The 15,476-nt window shown below is 50.6% G+C and overlaps 1 protein-coding gene across 1 annotated transcript in view; it reads right to left on the bottom strand.

Moving 5' to 3' along the window:
- Positions 1–3,574: 3,574 nt before the first annotated feature.
- Positions 3,575–15,476, bottom strand: part of WNT7A (Wnt family member 7A) — a 63,390-nt gene continuing 51,488 nt past the window's right edge. Inside the window, exon 4 of the mRNA XM_003132396.6 lies at positions 3,575–5,883. Coding sequence (XP_003132444.1) covers positions 5,404–5,883 — 480 coding nt within the window. The 3' untranslated portion in view covers positions 3,575–5,403. The remainder of the gene's footprint in view (positions 5,884–15,476) is intronic.

Here is a 15,476-nt window from a genome sequence, read left to right as displayed (position 1 = left end):
GGTAGTGGGGCCTATCCAGCAGAGTGGCTGTGTCTCTGCTGCAGAGCAGTGCTGGTGTGTGAGTGTTTTCACACGGTCCTGTGGTCCAGCCACTCCCTGTCCCACACCCCTTGTTATGTGTCTGTGCCACTCCTCCCATTAAGAGACGGAATCTCGGAGTTCCCGTCATGGTGCAGTGGTTAATGAATCCGACTAGGAACCATGCGGTTGCGGGTTTGATCCCTGCCCTTACTCAGTGGGTTAAGGATCCAGCGTTGCCATGAGCTGTGATGTAGGTCACAGACACGGCTCGGATCCCGCGTTGCTGTGGCTGTGGCATAGACCGGTGGCTACGGCTCTGATTAGACCCCTAGCCTGGGAACCTCCATATGCCACAGGAGCGACTCAAGTAAAGGCAAAAGACAAAAGAGAGAGACGGAGTCTCCCTCCTGATGCCTTGAACCTGGGCTGGCCCCATGGCTTGTTTGGCCAGTAGAATGTAGCAGTTAATGTAGTGCTGGTGCTGGGCTTCAAGGAGCCTAGCCACTTCTTCCCCTGTTTTTGGAATCCTTCTCTGATGGGAACAAGGCTGGAGGATAAGACCATGTAGAAGAGGACCCAGGTGTCCCAGCTAAAGTTGTCATACATCAGCAGAATCCAAAATACAGGACAGAGTTCTGTCTGGATCAGTAGGGCCCATAACTGTCCACAGGTGCGACAGGAAGCCCAGCTGAGATCAGAATGACCCAACTCATCCGTGGACTTGGGGGCATTAATAAAATTGTTTGAAGGCATTGAGTCTGTGAATTTTGGGGGGGGGTGCAGTTTGTTCCTCAGTGATAGCTAACTGATACATTTCCCTGAGCCAGCAAAGAGCCCTGGTCATGGAGCCCAGGATGTGGCTTTCAGTCCTGTGCCTGTCAGTGATTTGTGTGGGTGAGTTCCTCTGTCTCCCTGCCTCCAAGCAAGAGGTGGTGTGAGAGCACCTGGGGTGTGGTTCCAATTCCAGTAGCTCCAGATAAGAAAAGGAGAAGGGCTGTACCTGCATGTGGTAGCTCCAGATCCCATCCTTCCTACAGTAGCCCTGCAAGGCTCCTCGAAGGACCAGGAGTTTGTCAGAGGGAGGAAAGTGAGGTGGGGCTCTAGGAGAGGAAATGGCATCAGTACAGGATTATGGGGTGGTACAGGGATAAGAAGGGGCATGAAAATTGCCAGAACCTTGCCTGTCATGGGGCAGTTACTGCCCAAATGGCATTGTTGCCAGCTGTACACAGGGGCCACGAAGTGCCAGGTCATGAGCCACTAAGGAAGTTGGTCTTTGTCTGAAGGACAATGAGGAGCATGGTGGGTGGTAGGGGGTGGACTGGACTGGCCGTGGCTTGGAGGCTGCCTTGATGGGGCATGAGTGGAGGCAGAGAGACTTGGGAGGAGGCCGTGATGTTCTTCCAGGTGAGAGATGATGATGGCCACGATCAGTGAGGAGTGGGCAGGCGGAGGGGGAGGGACCTGGGGAAGGGGTGCCAGAGCTCCCTGACCTTCTGGATGCCCCGGGAAGGTGGAAGGAGACACCTGCCCAGTACAGATGCCCTGTGTGGCCTACAATCTGAATCCTTTCTAGTTTCCTCAAGCCTGGAGGTGGCAGGAGGTTGGGGACCAAGTGGGGACCAAGTCTCCTGGGCTGACCTTGGACAGCCTTGACCACAGCCCTCTTTCCCTCACTTCTGGTGGCAGGGCCTTGAAGTGGTCACCTCTCTCCCCTGAGACTGTCCTTGTCTGTAAGTGGGAATGAGCAGCTTCTTTGTGGCTCAGGGAACATGTCACAGGCTTGTCTGAAGACAGTAGGGGATGGTTCTGCCTCAGGTGGAGGAAAACCAAGCCCAGGACTTTCCCGAACTGGGTCTTGCTGGGGGACTGACTCCCTTGAGTGGAGGGCAGGGGGCACCAGAGGATTGGGCTTCTTGGGGCCACGTACCAGGGCCCCCCCTGCAGAGAGGGGCAGGGCACACCATTCCTGTAGAGCCCTTAGGAAGCCTCCTGCTCTGGGAAGCCTTGAGCTGGCTTTAAACTGAAGTCCACAGGGTGTGGAGTGTGTGCACACATGTGTTCACATGTAGGTACATCTGAGCAAATAGAAACTGTATCCTTCCCAACCCCCCCTCTGAATTATTCTGCTGCCTCCAGGGGTGCGTGGTGTCGGGAAAGGGCTTCCCTGGGAGGCACACATCCTGGCCTTGGTTGTCCTTCTGCTGGGCTTGCTGTGTGACCTGATGTAGAACCTTGTCTGTCTCTGGGCCTCAGGTGCTCTGTCTCTAAAACAAGAGGTTTGGTCCAAGTCTCAGGCCACGCACCACTGGCCAGGTTGAGCTTGCAGCCATGTTTTGCTCTATCCTCATGGTGTTTGTCAACATACAAAAAGTAGGAGATTTTACTGAAAAAAACCTGAATGTTCGGCTCTTCTTGAAAAACCAGAAGGCCTGGCCACGGGGTGGCCCACATTCCCAAGTGGCTGCAGTGGGCTGCACCAAGCAGCTCACTTCCTGCAACTTTTACACCTGGGCCCCCTTACCTGAGCTTTCAATCCCACAGTCCTGGGCTCTCTGATGTTTTTATTCAGCCTCTTATGATTTTAGCTTCTTTGAATGTCTGCTTTGTTGAAAAGCCACTTTAGCAACAAACAAAAGAGGGGGAAAATACCTTTACCCAACACAGAGCCAAACGCTGATTACCTTGAGCTGTGTTTGAAGAATCATCATTATTGGGAGAATAGTAATTATTAATAATACTAATATTTAGCCTTGATCAGGGAGCCATGCAGTCTTTACAAGAAAGAGGACTATCACAGCAGCCCTATGAGGTTGGGACTGCTGCGCCCTGTCACAGATGGCGAGGCTGAGGCTCCGGCTGCGAGCGCAGCTGAGCTGGGTACTTTAGAGAGCAGGCAAGCCCCAGGCTTGGGAACTCACAGTATCTCAGGGGCCAAGGGAAGGCTGGCAGCTGACCTGGCCATTCTTCTCAACAGCCTGGCTGTCCTCACGCCAGGCCCAGTCCTCACCCGGATAGTCAGGGAGCACAAGGGGTATCTTCTTATAGCATGTTATGTCAGTAACATTAAAGGATCATCTGGGGAGTCTGATCAAAACCTCCCCCATTCTCAGGTGTCATGAGACTGGGAGCAGAGGGACTGTGGGATTGGGAAGCCTCTGTTCATGGTAGACATTGGAGGTTTTCCCAGGCAGAGAAAAACTGTGACATGGGGAGGTTCGAGAAACTTCTGTGTGTTTTCCCCTCTGTTATCCTTCCACCTATCTGCAGACTCAGCCACCCATTATACATGCATCTATCCATCCACTTATCCACCCTCCCATCCACTCATCCATCCACCCACCCACCCACCCATCCATCCCCTGCTTATCCATCCCTCCACCCACCAATCATCTATCCATTTACCCACCTACCTGTCTACTCACCCATTCATCCATCTAGCAATCCATCTACCCACCCACTCAACAATCCATCCATCCACCCATCCACTCATCCCTTTACATATCTACTCATCCTGATATCCAAGAAGAAAAAAATGGTCCAAGGGAGGAAGTCAGCCAACCATCCAGCCACTTTATTTGTCCATGCTGTGATTCAGGCCCAGTGCTAATATTGGGGAGTTCAACACACTGACACTGAGGGGCTCCTAATGCACAGGGCCATGAGGCTGTGGTCTCAGAGGTATCTGAGTTTCATCAGTGTCTGTGGACACAGAGTTCAAAGATGCCATCTCTTGGTGGCTCAGCACAATTGCTAAAGGTCCCCACAGTTTGCCTCCCACCACAAGCCCCTGACCTACCAGCAGAGACTCCCGGGACCAGCAGATGCACAGGCATATGCCACCCTGATCTCCCAGGCACATGGAGAGAGAGATAAAGACAGCCGTGTACCCGCAGGAGCACACGAGACATACACACCCAGAGGTGCCTGGAGGTGCAATCACACCACAACCCAAGGAGCTCTAAAGTCTCTCTCTCTCTCACACACAAGCACGCACGCACACACATGGAAATGCAAACGGACACATGTTAGAACACCCACAGCCTCCTGGAGGAAAGTGTTCCAGGCTGAGAGGCACTGGAATAGTGTAGACAGGCTTTGTCCACACCTCTCCCTGCCAGTCTGCCTTGAGACCAAGACACCCCACTGGCCTGGCTGCTCATGGGACCCCTCCCCCAGCTCTGCTGCCCCATAACTGAGGGCACATGGCAATGGCAGGGTGTCCTGGTAAAGAGCAGGCTCCCTGAGCTGGCTTCTGCCAAGTGGAGGTGACCTGTCCCACTGACGGTCCTGTGATGCTGAGGGCAAGAGCCTGCCCAGCACATGCTCATCTCAAGGGCAATGTGCACAGACCTCGCTCAAAAGGCCTGAGCTCACTTGGCTAAGGCTGGGCACCTGCTTCCTCCCATGTAATATCCAGGGCCCTCCTGCCCCACCCCCGGGCCAGTGGAACTTGAGGACCTCACTGCGTGAGGGTCCCCACAGGGCCTGGACCTACACCCAGGTCTTGCCGCTGCTCACCCCAAAGGGAGTACCAGAATTAAGAAGCACAGGCCGTGGATGATACAGGCAGACTCAATATAAATAAAATATTCATATAAAAATAGTCTCTTACAAAATATTCTCTTATCCAGTGGCTCACTTTCCAAACGATGGAAACTGATGGGGGTTGTAGTATTACCTCCCCTCTCTCTCTTCCAAACTGGACCTTCCCATGGGTGAGTCTGAGCTGGGGAGGATAGCAGGATGGGAAATGTGTTCTGGAAAACGTCCCCACTTCTGGACCAGCTTACATTTCTGGAGAATTAGCAGCAAACAGCAAAAAAATAGATGTGTGTGTATATCTCTATATGTATAAAGGATGCCTGCTCTTGTACTTAAACATCTAGTGTGGCGGGGGGGTGCTTGCGAAATCAACTAGCAGAAATACCTGCATAAAGACTATGTACAGTTCTACTCGGCTCCGTGTCCTAGAGGCAAAATTATCCCACAAGGAAAGCAAGCGGTCCACTTTGATTGCAGAAAACGGATCCGATGAGGTGGAAGGGTTCTTTTTAATTAAATAAATTAATATTATTTTTTATCAGAATAAATTGTTAAATATTGCTATGTTGAGGCCCAGGGTCCAGAGTTTCTGGTGCGAAGGCTCTGCTCAGCCGAGGAGGGTCCTGGGCGGTGTGTGGGCCCGGCAGAGCGGCACTGGGTGTAGCATGGATGACTTGGGGCCCTGGAGAAGTGCCCCCACAGGCGCCCCCACAGCAGACAAGACAAGCTCAGCATCGCTGGGGCTCCCTGTGAAGGTCTGAGCCATGACTGCAGCATGGAAAGCGTCCAGTCCTCCTGCCGTTTGTGTGTGGCTGGCGGGGCCATGTGACCCCGCCATCACTTGCACGTATAGACCTCCGTGCGCTCGCTGCACGTGTTGCATTTGACGTAGCAGCACCAGTGGAACTTGCAGTTGCACTGCCACACGCGGGCATACTGGTGGGTGTTGTAGCCGCGGCCGCAGCACATGAGGTCACAGCCACTGGCCTGGGGGGCCGTCTTGTTGCAGGCGCGGCCCTGTGTGCCCACACTGCCTGTCACCGGGTCCTCCTCGCAGTAGTTGGGCGACTTCTCGATGTACACCAGGTCGGTGTCCATGGGCTTGCGGTAGGACAGCGGCTTCTTGATCTTCAGGAAGGTGGGCCGCTTGTTGCGGCTGGCGCGCACGGGCTCCACGTGGACAGCCTCGTTGTACTTGTCCTTGAGCACGTAGCCCAGCTCTCGGAACTGCGGCAGTGTGGTCCAGCAGGTCTTGGTGGTGCAGGAGCCTGACACGCCATGGCATTTACACTCCAGCTTCATGTTCTCCTCCAGGATCTGCAGGTGGGGAAAAGCACAGTGCACATCACTGCAGGGCTCAGTGCAATTGTGTAGGGGCACATACAGAGGGGGAGACAGTGATGAAAAGTAAAGACATGAGGGTCCACAGATACCAAGACAGTCGTCCCTGGGGTAGGAGGTGAGGGGCTGTGGTTGATGAGGGTCACCTGGGGGTCTGCTGGGGTTCTGGCCATGTTCTGTTCCTTGATATGGGTGCTATATATATAATTACTCTTTTAAATCCACATGGGTGACCTGAGTGCTTTTTTGAAGTCAGCTGTGCTTGCAATGTATAAAAATGCAATGGGGACAACAGCCAATGAGCACATGAAAAGATGCTAGTCATCAGCTCCCAGGGAATGCAAACCAACACCAGAGTGAGACAGCACTGCACACCCACAGGGATGGCCACTGTGGCAGAGGAAACACAGATACAGCAGTTGCTGACATGGAGAGATGGGAGCCCTGCTGTGCTGCTTTGGTGGGAGTGTGAAATGGTGCAGCCCCATGGAAACAGCCTGGCAGTCCTGCCACGTGTTAAACATAGTGACCATGCGACCCAGTATTACAGTCTCGGTGTCTGGGTCCCCCCTCCCCACCCCTCAATTTCTATGTTGAAAACCTAAGCCCCAGAGTGATGCTACTGGGTGGGGCCTTTGGGAGGTTCTAAGTCACGAGGGTGAAGCCCTCACTAATGGTGTTAGTGCCTCATATAAAGGGCCCCAGAGAGACCCCAGCTGCTTCCAGCATCTCTGGGCAGAGTGAGAAGGCCTCAGGTACGAACCAGGAAGAAGGTCCTGACCAGAACTCAACCATGCTGGCACCCTCATCTTGAAGGTCCAGCCTCTAGACCTGCGAGAAATGCATTTCTGTTGAGATGCCACCCAGCACTGCCACTCCTCGTGTACACTCAGGAGAGGTGAGAGCATACAAATGTGGGAAAAACTAACAGGACAGTGTTCATAGCAGCATCAAAACGTGGTCTAGGGAGTTCCTGTTGTGGTGCAGTGGGTTAATGAATCCGACTAGGAGCCCTGAGGTTGCGGGTTCGGTCCCTGGTCTCGCTCAGTGGGTTAAGGATCTGGTGTTGCCATGAGCTGTGGTGTAGGTCGCAGATGTGGCTCGGGTCTGGTGTTGCTGTGGCTGTGGCATAGGCCGGCAGCTGTAGCTCCAATTAGACCCCTAGCCTGGGAACCTCCATATGCTGTGGGTGCGGCCCTAAAAAGACAAAAAGAAACAAAACAAAACAAAAAAAACCCCTGGTCTAGCCTCACAACAGAATGTTAACTCAGTCATAGAAAGGAATGCAGTACTGACCCCTGCAGTGAGAAGGCACTGGATTCTGCCTGGCATCTGTGACACAGATGCCTCCCTGTCACAGGGGTAAGCACCAGGCTTCCGGGCGGGGGCAGGTGGCTGCCCTCCTCCCCTGCGGTTTTCATATGGGCCCCTAGTCAGATAATGCATAGCTCATCAGTCCTGCAGACTCTGCATTTTGAGAGCCTCAGCGATCACGTTTTATCCACATTAACCTGGGCATAAGCTCTACTACCCTGGTCAGGGCTGGGTGCCAAGCCCTCTCCCAAAGGCAGGGGGCAAAAGCAGAAGAAACATGTGGGGGATTTTCCACCCCAGCCAGTGGCCAGGCTGGCTCCTTGCTTTGAGGTGCTGGGCGATGCTGGGGCCCAACACTGAGAGCGTAGCTTGACTCCAGGTCAGTCAGTCACGGGTTTGCTGGTTCTGAGATGACATGAATCTGTGTACCTTCCCAGCTGCCAGGCAGGCAGCAGGGGCTCACAGGAAAAGCCCAGAGAGAAGTCACCAATGGGGACTTCAAACTCTTGCACAGCCAGCACCCCTGGCCCAGGCCACTTGCCTGAATGTCCAGGGTCTTGGAGGCCCTGGTGGGCTGGGCACTAACCCTGCACTGCTGGATGAAGGGGCAGTCAGAGGCCCTGGGAGGAGTTGTGTGGGGAGGGGGCCATCAGGGGGCTGGGAGCCACGGCAGTTTATCATCCTGTGAGGCAGAGGCACCTTGGTGCAAGAGGAAAGCAAATGAGATGATATATGGTGAGGCCTGGTCTCAGCACACACTTTTTCTCCTTCCTCCTAACCTTAACCCTCAGGTGACTGGACGAGGGGTGTGTTTCCTCCTCACCTCTCACCTGTTGCTGCTGCTTGGCAGGCAGGGACCTGGTGCTCAGAGGAGCTGAGGGGATGTGCTGAGTGCCTACTATGTGCTGACCCTGTGTGAGGACAGGGGACTTGGGAAAGGAAGAGTGCATGAAGCTGCTGCCCTTGTAAAGAGCACATGCTGCGGGGAGAGGGGAGCAGGCACCTGATTCAAATAAGAGTTAAGAGAGATGAAGAAAATGGAACAGGATTAGGGCCAACGGGAGGAGGTCGGGAAGGCTACATGACACTGATGGTATGGGACAACCTCTCTGAGGAGAGGACATTTGGGTAGTGGGAAGGACCCAAGGGGAGGCAGGCACGTGGCAGCACAGACCTCTTCCCTCCTTGTATTTCTGCTAGAACCTCAACAATGAAAACCTGAAAGCATTTCCTCTGAGATCAGGAATAAGTCAAGGATGTCGATTCTTGCCACTTTTATTCAACATAGTTTTGGCAGTCCTAGCCACAGCAATCAGAGAAGAAAAAGAAATAAAAGGAATCCAAACTGGAAAGGAAGAAGTAAAATGGTTGTGGTTTGCAGATGATGATACTGTACATAGAAAATCCTAAAGATGCTACCAGTACACAATTAGAGCTCATCAATGAATTCAATAAAGTTGTAGGATTCAAAATTATTACATAGAAATCACGTACATTCCTATAAACTAACAATAAACAATCAGAAAGAGAAATTAAGGAAACAATCCCATTTACCATTGCACCAAAAAGAATAAAATATCCAGGAATAAACCTACCTAAGGAAGGAAACTCTAAAATGCTGATGAAAGAGATCAAAGGAGACACAAAGAGATGGAAAGATACACCATCTTCTTGGGTTTGAAGAACCAATATTGTCAAAATGACTATATTACCAAAGGCTTCTGTAGATACAATGCAACCCCTACCAAATTATCAATGGCATTTTTCACAGAACTAGAACCAAAATTTTAAATTTGTTTGGAAATTCAAAAGACCCTGAATAGCCAAAGCCATCTTGAGAAAGAAAAACAGAGCTGGAGGAATTAGGTTTCTTGATTGCAGACTATAGTACAAAGCTACAATCATCAAAACAGTATGGTATTGGTATGAAACCAGAAATACAGATAAATGGAACAGAATAGAAAGTCCAGAGATAAACCCATGCACCTTTGGTCAATTAATCTACAACAAAGGAGGGGAAAATATGTTCTCTTCAATAAGTGGTGCTTGGGAAAATGGATAGCTACATGTAAAAAATGAGAACATTCTCTAACACCATACACAAAGATAAACTTAAAATGGTTTTAAAAACCTAAATGTAAGGCAGGATATGATAAAACTCTTAGAGGCAATCCTAGGCAGAACACTCTTTGACACAAATTGCAGCAATATCTTTTTGGATCCACCTCCTAGAGAAATGAAAATAAAAACAAAAACAAACAAATTGGATCTAATTAAACTTAAAAGATTTTGCACAGTAAAGGAAACCAGAAAGAAAAAGACAACCCACAGAGTGGGAGGGAATATTTGCAAATGAAGTGACTGACAAAGGATTAATCTCCAAAATATACAAACATCTCACGCAGCTCAACATCAAAAAAAACCGAACAACCCCATCAAAAAATGGGAAGAAGATCTCAATAGACATTTCTCCAAAGAAGACAGACAGATGGCCAAACTCACATGAAAAGATGTTCAACATCACGAATTATTAGAGAAATGCAAATCAAAACTACAATGAAGTATCACCTCACACTGGTCAGAATAGCCATCATCAAAAAGTCTGCAAATAATAAATGTGTGGAGAGGGTGTGGAGAAAAAGGAGCCCTCCTACACTGTTGGTGGCAATGTAAATTGGTACAACCACTATGGGTTCCTCAAAAAACTAAATATAGAACTGTCATATGATCCAGCAATTCTACTCCTGGGCATATATCCAGAGAAACCTGTAATTCAAAAAGATGGACCTGAATGGTCACTGCAGCACTATTTAGGATGACCAAGACATGGAAACAACCTACATGTCCATCAACAGAGGAATGGATAAAGTGTAGACACACATACACACACACACACACACACACACACACACACACACACACAGAGGAATATTAGCCACAAAAAAGAACAAAATAATGCCATTTGCAGCAACATGGATGTGATCTAGAGATTATCGTACTAAGTGAAGTAAGTCAGAGAAAAACAAATATTTTATCACTTACGTGTAGAATCTAATAAAAAATGATACAAATGAACTTATTTACAAAACATAAGCAGACTCACAGATCTCTAAATCAAACTTATGGTTATGAAAGGGAAAAGGCTGGGGAGGTAGGATAAATTAGGATTTGGGGATTAACATATACACATATGTAAACTAGGTAACTAACAAGGACCTAGAGCATAGCACAGGGAACACTACTTAATACTCTGTAATAACCTACATTGGAAAAGAATCTGAAAAAAATGGATATATATATACATATATATATATATATATATATACACACACACACATATATATATGGCTTTGCTGTACACCTGAAACTAACAACACTGTAAATCAATTATATTTCAATAAAATTTTTAAAACATTGCACTTGAAGGACAGCAGAACAAAGGCTTCTGTGGAACAGGGCCAAGGCCATGCATGACCTGGCTCCAGTACAGGTGCAGAGGTGGCACAGGTGGGCCATCACTCAGGCTCTGTGGATCATGCTAAAGAGGAGCAATTTTTTATTATTCAGTTTTTTAAATGAACCCCATTATTCCAAGTTTTATATTTCCGGAAAAACTGTGACAATACTAGAGTCCCCATTCTCCCCTGTTGTGTTTTGCCTAGGACTGTCATCTTACATTAGTATGGTAAATTCATCATGAGCTAATATGGACTTCTTACTATGAACTGAAGTCCACCCTTTATTCAGATTCCTTGGTTGATAACCGTAGGTCCTTGTTCTGTTCCAGGGTCCCTTCCAGGCCACCATGTGGCATTTTGTCATCCTGTCTCCTCAGGCTAGGAGAAGGGATGGTACTGTGCCCACCACTGGGGAGCCAGTGGTGGCCCAGAGCAGGATTTATGATTTTTTAAAGACTTCTCCTTGGCTGTAACAGATGCAGCACTCCCTGTGCAGGGAGACTGTTGGGGCCGGGGGGCACATGGGAAATTCTCTGTACCTTCTGCTCAGTTGCTGCCAACCTAAAACAGCTCTGAAACACAGCCTGGTTTTGTTTTTGTTTTTGCTTTTAAAGCTTGCGGGAGAGGAGCTATGAGCAGGGCCGGTCTCTGGAGTTGAGACGGGGCTGTCCCTGCTGCTGACTGGCTGGTGTCCTCGCTGGGCCGGGGTTTCCCCATTTGAATGACATGATTTCCAAGGCTGCTTCTGACCCTTTGAGATTCCTGACCTGTGTGCTCACTGCTCTTTAACCCAGACAAAGCGTTTGCAGAGCTCTGACAGCCCGGATTGTCCTACACCTCCGAGAGACGGGCATCCCACTCATTTCACAGGTGGGGAGACTGAAGCTCAGAGACAGGAAGGGGCTCAAGACGACAGAGTGGGCTGGGTCTGTCCAGGCCACTCCCCACTGTCCCCTCCCACTCCCTGCCGCAGGGGCCAGACTGGAGGGCTATACCCAGGAGCTGATGATTCCTGTCAGTGAGTCATATGGCCCAGGGCGGACTGGCCGAGGGCTGTGTCCCTTCCAGGGGTCCAGCCAGTGGAAGGTACTGGAGGGAGCCCTCCCTGCTGGCCCCACAGGGCGGCTGGGATCCCCAGCAAAGGGTACAGCTCCTGCTCCTATGTCCTCTCTGTAAGTCCCCCTGGATTCCAGCACCCCACCTCCTGGCCCTCAAACCTAAGGGGTCACGATCACAAGGCTGGCAGCCCCAGCGTGCTGCATCAGCCCTCCTGGTTCCTTGAACTTTGTCCTTGGTTTTATTAGCACACCCTCTTTATAAAATAGCTTTATTGCAGTATAATTCACATACCATGTGAGTCAAACTCTTAAAGTATATAGTTCATTGGGTTTTAGTATATGCAGAGCTGTGTAACCATCACCACTACCTAATTAGAATAATTTACTTCATTCTCAAAGAAACTCTGTAGATGCAAACTCTTACATCTGGAATGGATAGACAATGAGGTCCTACTATACAATGCAGGGAACTAAATCCTATCTCTTGGGATAGAACATGATGGAAGATAATATGAGAAAAAGAATGTCTATATATGTGTGACCGGGTCGCTTTGCTGTACACCCAAAATCGATGCAATGTTATATAATCAACTTTTAATAAAAAAAATTTTAAAGAAAAGAAACTCCATTCTCGGTAGTAGTCACTAATTTCTCCCCTCCTCTCCACCCCTGGTAACCACGACTTTCTGTCTTTAAAGAGTTGGCTATTCTGGACATTTCATATAAATGGGCTCACACAACACATGGCTTTTTGTGTGTCTAGCCTTCCTTTGCTCGGCATAATGCTTCCAAAATCCATCCATGCTGAAGCAGGGGTCAGCTCTTCATTCCTTTTTATGACTAAGTAATATTCCATTGTAGGGATATGGCACACTCTACCCATCCATCCATCATTGGTTGGCCTGCAGGCTCTGCCAAAACTCCTGAATTCCTAGTGCGCATAGCCCTGGCCCTGACCCCAGCGCTACACCCTGTCTCTCACAGCGGGTCCGAGAGCAAGCCCGCCTCCTGACCCACAGCACGGGCACTTTCCCCCAGGTCCACCTCTGGGCTCTGCACCTGCTGGTCCTTATCTGGAAGGCCGATCTTTACTGCCACTACAGATGCTCGACCCAGCAATTCCACTGCAGAATATGTACCCTCCGGGAAGGCTCCTGCATGTGCAGGACGACGGTCTCATGGAGGCATTATCTGAAATATCAAAAGGCCGAAAAAATCTAAAGATCCACCAATGGGGACAAGTTCCACAAACCATGGTGCGTCAATAACTGGAATGTCCTGCAGCTGCCAGAGAGAACAAGGCGGCCCTGTACTTTCTAGTGAGAGACACGGTGGGGAGAACTGAGCTAAAGGAAAGTATGCGGAGCATGAGCTCATTTGTGCGAGAGAAATAAGACCTGTGTGTGCGTGTTCCTTGGAGCACAGAATAACATCCCTGGAAGAATGCATGAGACAATGGCAGGTGGGAGGAGGAGCTGCCTCCAGGGAGGGTACCCAGGACCAGGAGCCTTACTTTTCATAGGACTTTGTACTGTTTGAATATTTTACCATGTCAGACAAAAAAGTCACCTCCTCCACAAAGCCCTCCCTGATTGCTAGGGCAGTCGTTAACTCCCCCACGTGTCCCCTAGCTGTCCTGGGCTGTTGGGTACTTTTCACCTTGTCCCTGCACTGACTGTCTACCTGTTAGCATCTGCCATAAAGCCAGCAGTTCTCTGTGGTGGACATGGAGAGAGACCACCCCGATCCCTCTTCAAGGGAGGCCTTGCTTCACAGCTACAGTCGTGGTATGCTGGTCAACAGGCTCTCAAAAAAGAGAAAGCCCTGTTTTGTAGTGTTGGCCAATTCCTGTGGGATAAATGCTCCCTCCACAGCAAATTTTAAGCTCCCAGTGGTTTAACAATCAGCTCACAAATCTCTCATACTTAATAGTGGGTCTTGCAAGTGCTAGGCACAGCCTCCAGCACATCACAGGAGTGTCAACAGCACACAGCCTCCAGTGGTCAGATCCTTTGGTGTCTGTCCCAGCTACAGAGAACCTCAGCCTTCCCTGCTGCCAGAAACAGAGAGAGGTGGGGGTTTCAAAGTCCGGCTACTCTGATGGGCAGAGCTCTCGAACTCCTACCGAGGCTCTGCTGGGCAGCATCGCAACTCCACTCCTGCCCATCCTGCTCCTCCCCTCCCTAATGGACTCCATCTCAGCCTCTGCTCCTGGAGAAGCCCACCTGTGACACTCCAGTCCCCTTCAGTTCCCAACCTTAGGCGCAACACCTGGCATAGACCAGGTCAGCCAGCTGCAAGGGGAAAGAAGGACCTAGTGTGTGCCTGCTACTGTGTGCATTCATTCACTCACTCATTCTGCACTGAGCACCTACTGGGTGCTGGTGGCATCACCTCTACTGTGGAGGCCCTAGGAGGACTGTGATGCAAGCAGATGCTGCCCCTGCCTTCTCTGAGCCTGCAGACCCGCGCCAGAGCCACCATGGAATTAATTCTCCCCCAAATCTAATTACAGGTTGTGAGTGCCATGAAGGAGTGAGACGATCTGACCCAGAGGAGCTGGCCCGTGTGCGGCTCCAGGAAGACTTCCCTGACAGGGGAAGGGCCAGATAACAGACGTGAGATGTCAGAATTGGCCAAACCTTGGGGGGTGGGGGGAATGCAGTTCATACCAGGGGGTAGCACAGGCCAGGGTCCTGAGGCAGCAGGGAGGAGAGGCACAGCTGGACAGTGCGAGAGGAGATGGGCTGGGAGGCACCTGGACTACCTCTGAGCCAGGGGGCGCCCCTGAGCAGCTTTCGTGCAGCGGGGGATGAAGTCTGGTACCTTAAAGGTCATTCCAGAGAGGGTGGAAATTAGGTCAGTTAGAGGCAGGATGAAGGGCTGGAGGGAAGCTGCCATCCGCATCACTGAGGCCAGAGACCATGGTGGCTCCAATGAAGATGGTGGCAGTGGACAGATGAGAAGCCAGGGCTCTCTGGGAGAGGATCCCAGGAGCCTCCCAGGGGCCACTCAGAGGCCTGTGATGGACACGCAGGCTGTGCACTGAGACAGGGAGCCAGGCTTGGGAAGAGCATGTGTTGAGGGCATGGTGAGGAAATTTGAGGCATAGAGAGTGGCCAGGAAGAGGGGCCCCTGGGGGCAGAAGGGGCTTTCAGGGCCATTGAAATCTGGCCCAGTCAGGATTTAGTCACTTCCAAAGACTAAATAAAACATGTGATTGAAACCAGCCAGAAGCAAGACACACACCTCTAATTTCTGGCATTTTAAAAAATGACTGCGGAAGCATACAATGGAAGAGCCTAAGAAAGATGGAAAGCTTTAGATGACCACCGGTTCACTGCAAACAAAGAGGTTGCTGACACACCTACCATCTGAAGCCATATTAACTGAGGTCTAGCACTCATAAGTTGGAGGAGATGGTCTTGCTAGGTGATTTTCAGGACTGGGCTCTGCTCAGGCAGAGGGACAGAACCAGAGGGTGTGTGTAGAGGAGGGGATGGAGGCCCGGGCTGAAGGAGCTGGAGCAGCTCAGCCTACAGTTTCTGGGGTCCTGGTCACTGCCCCACACACTCTGCAGGCCCATCCTGGGGCTGGGGGAATGGAAGGGACAGTGAGCCTGGAGGATGAAACTGGGACCCTGGTTGGAGGAGAGGCCCAGGCAGCAGATTCCAGATCAGTGAGAGGCCAGCTGTGCCCACTAGGCGGGACCAGCACTGGGGGGCTGCCCGGAGGCGGT

The sequence above is a fragment of the Sus scrofa genome, chromosome 13, assembly GCF_054392235.1.
Source record: "Sus scrofa isolate SSC_HxYL_T2T_F1_AM1 chromosome 13, Sscrofa_HxYL_maternal_Yorkshire_Landrace_v2.0, whole genome shotgun sequence".
In the NCBI taxonomy this organism is placed as follows: Eukaryota; Metazoa; Chordata; class Mammalia; order Artiodactyla; family Suidae; genus Sus; species Sus scrofa.
This window is presented reverse-complemented; position numbering and strand designations above follow the sequence as displayed.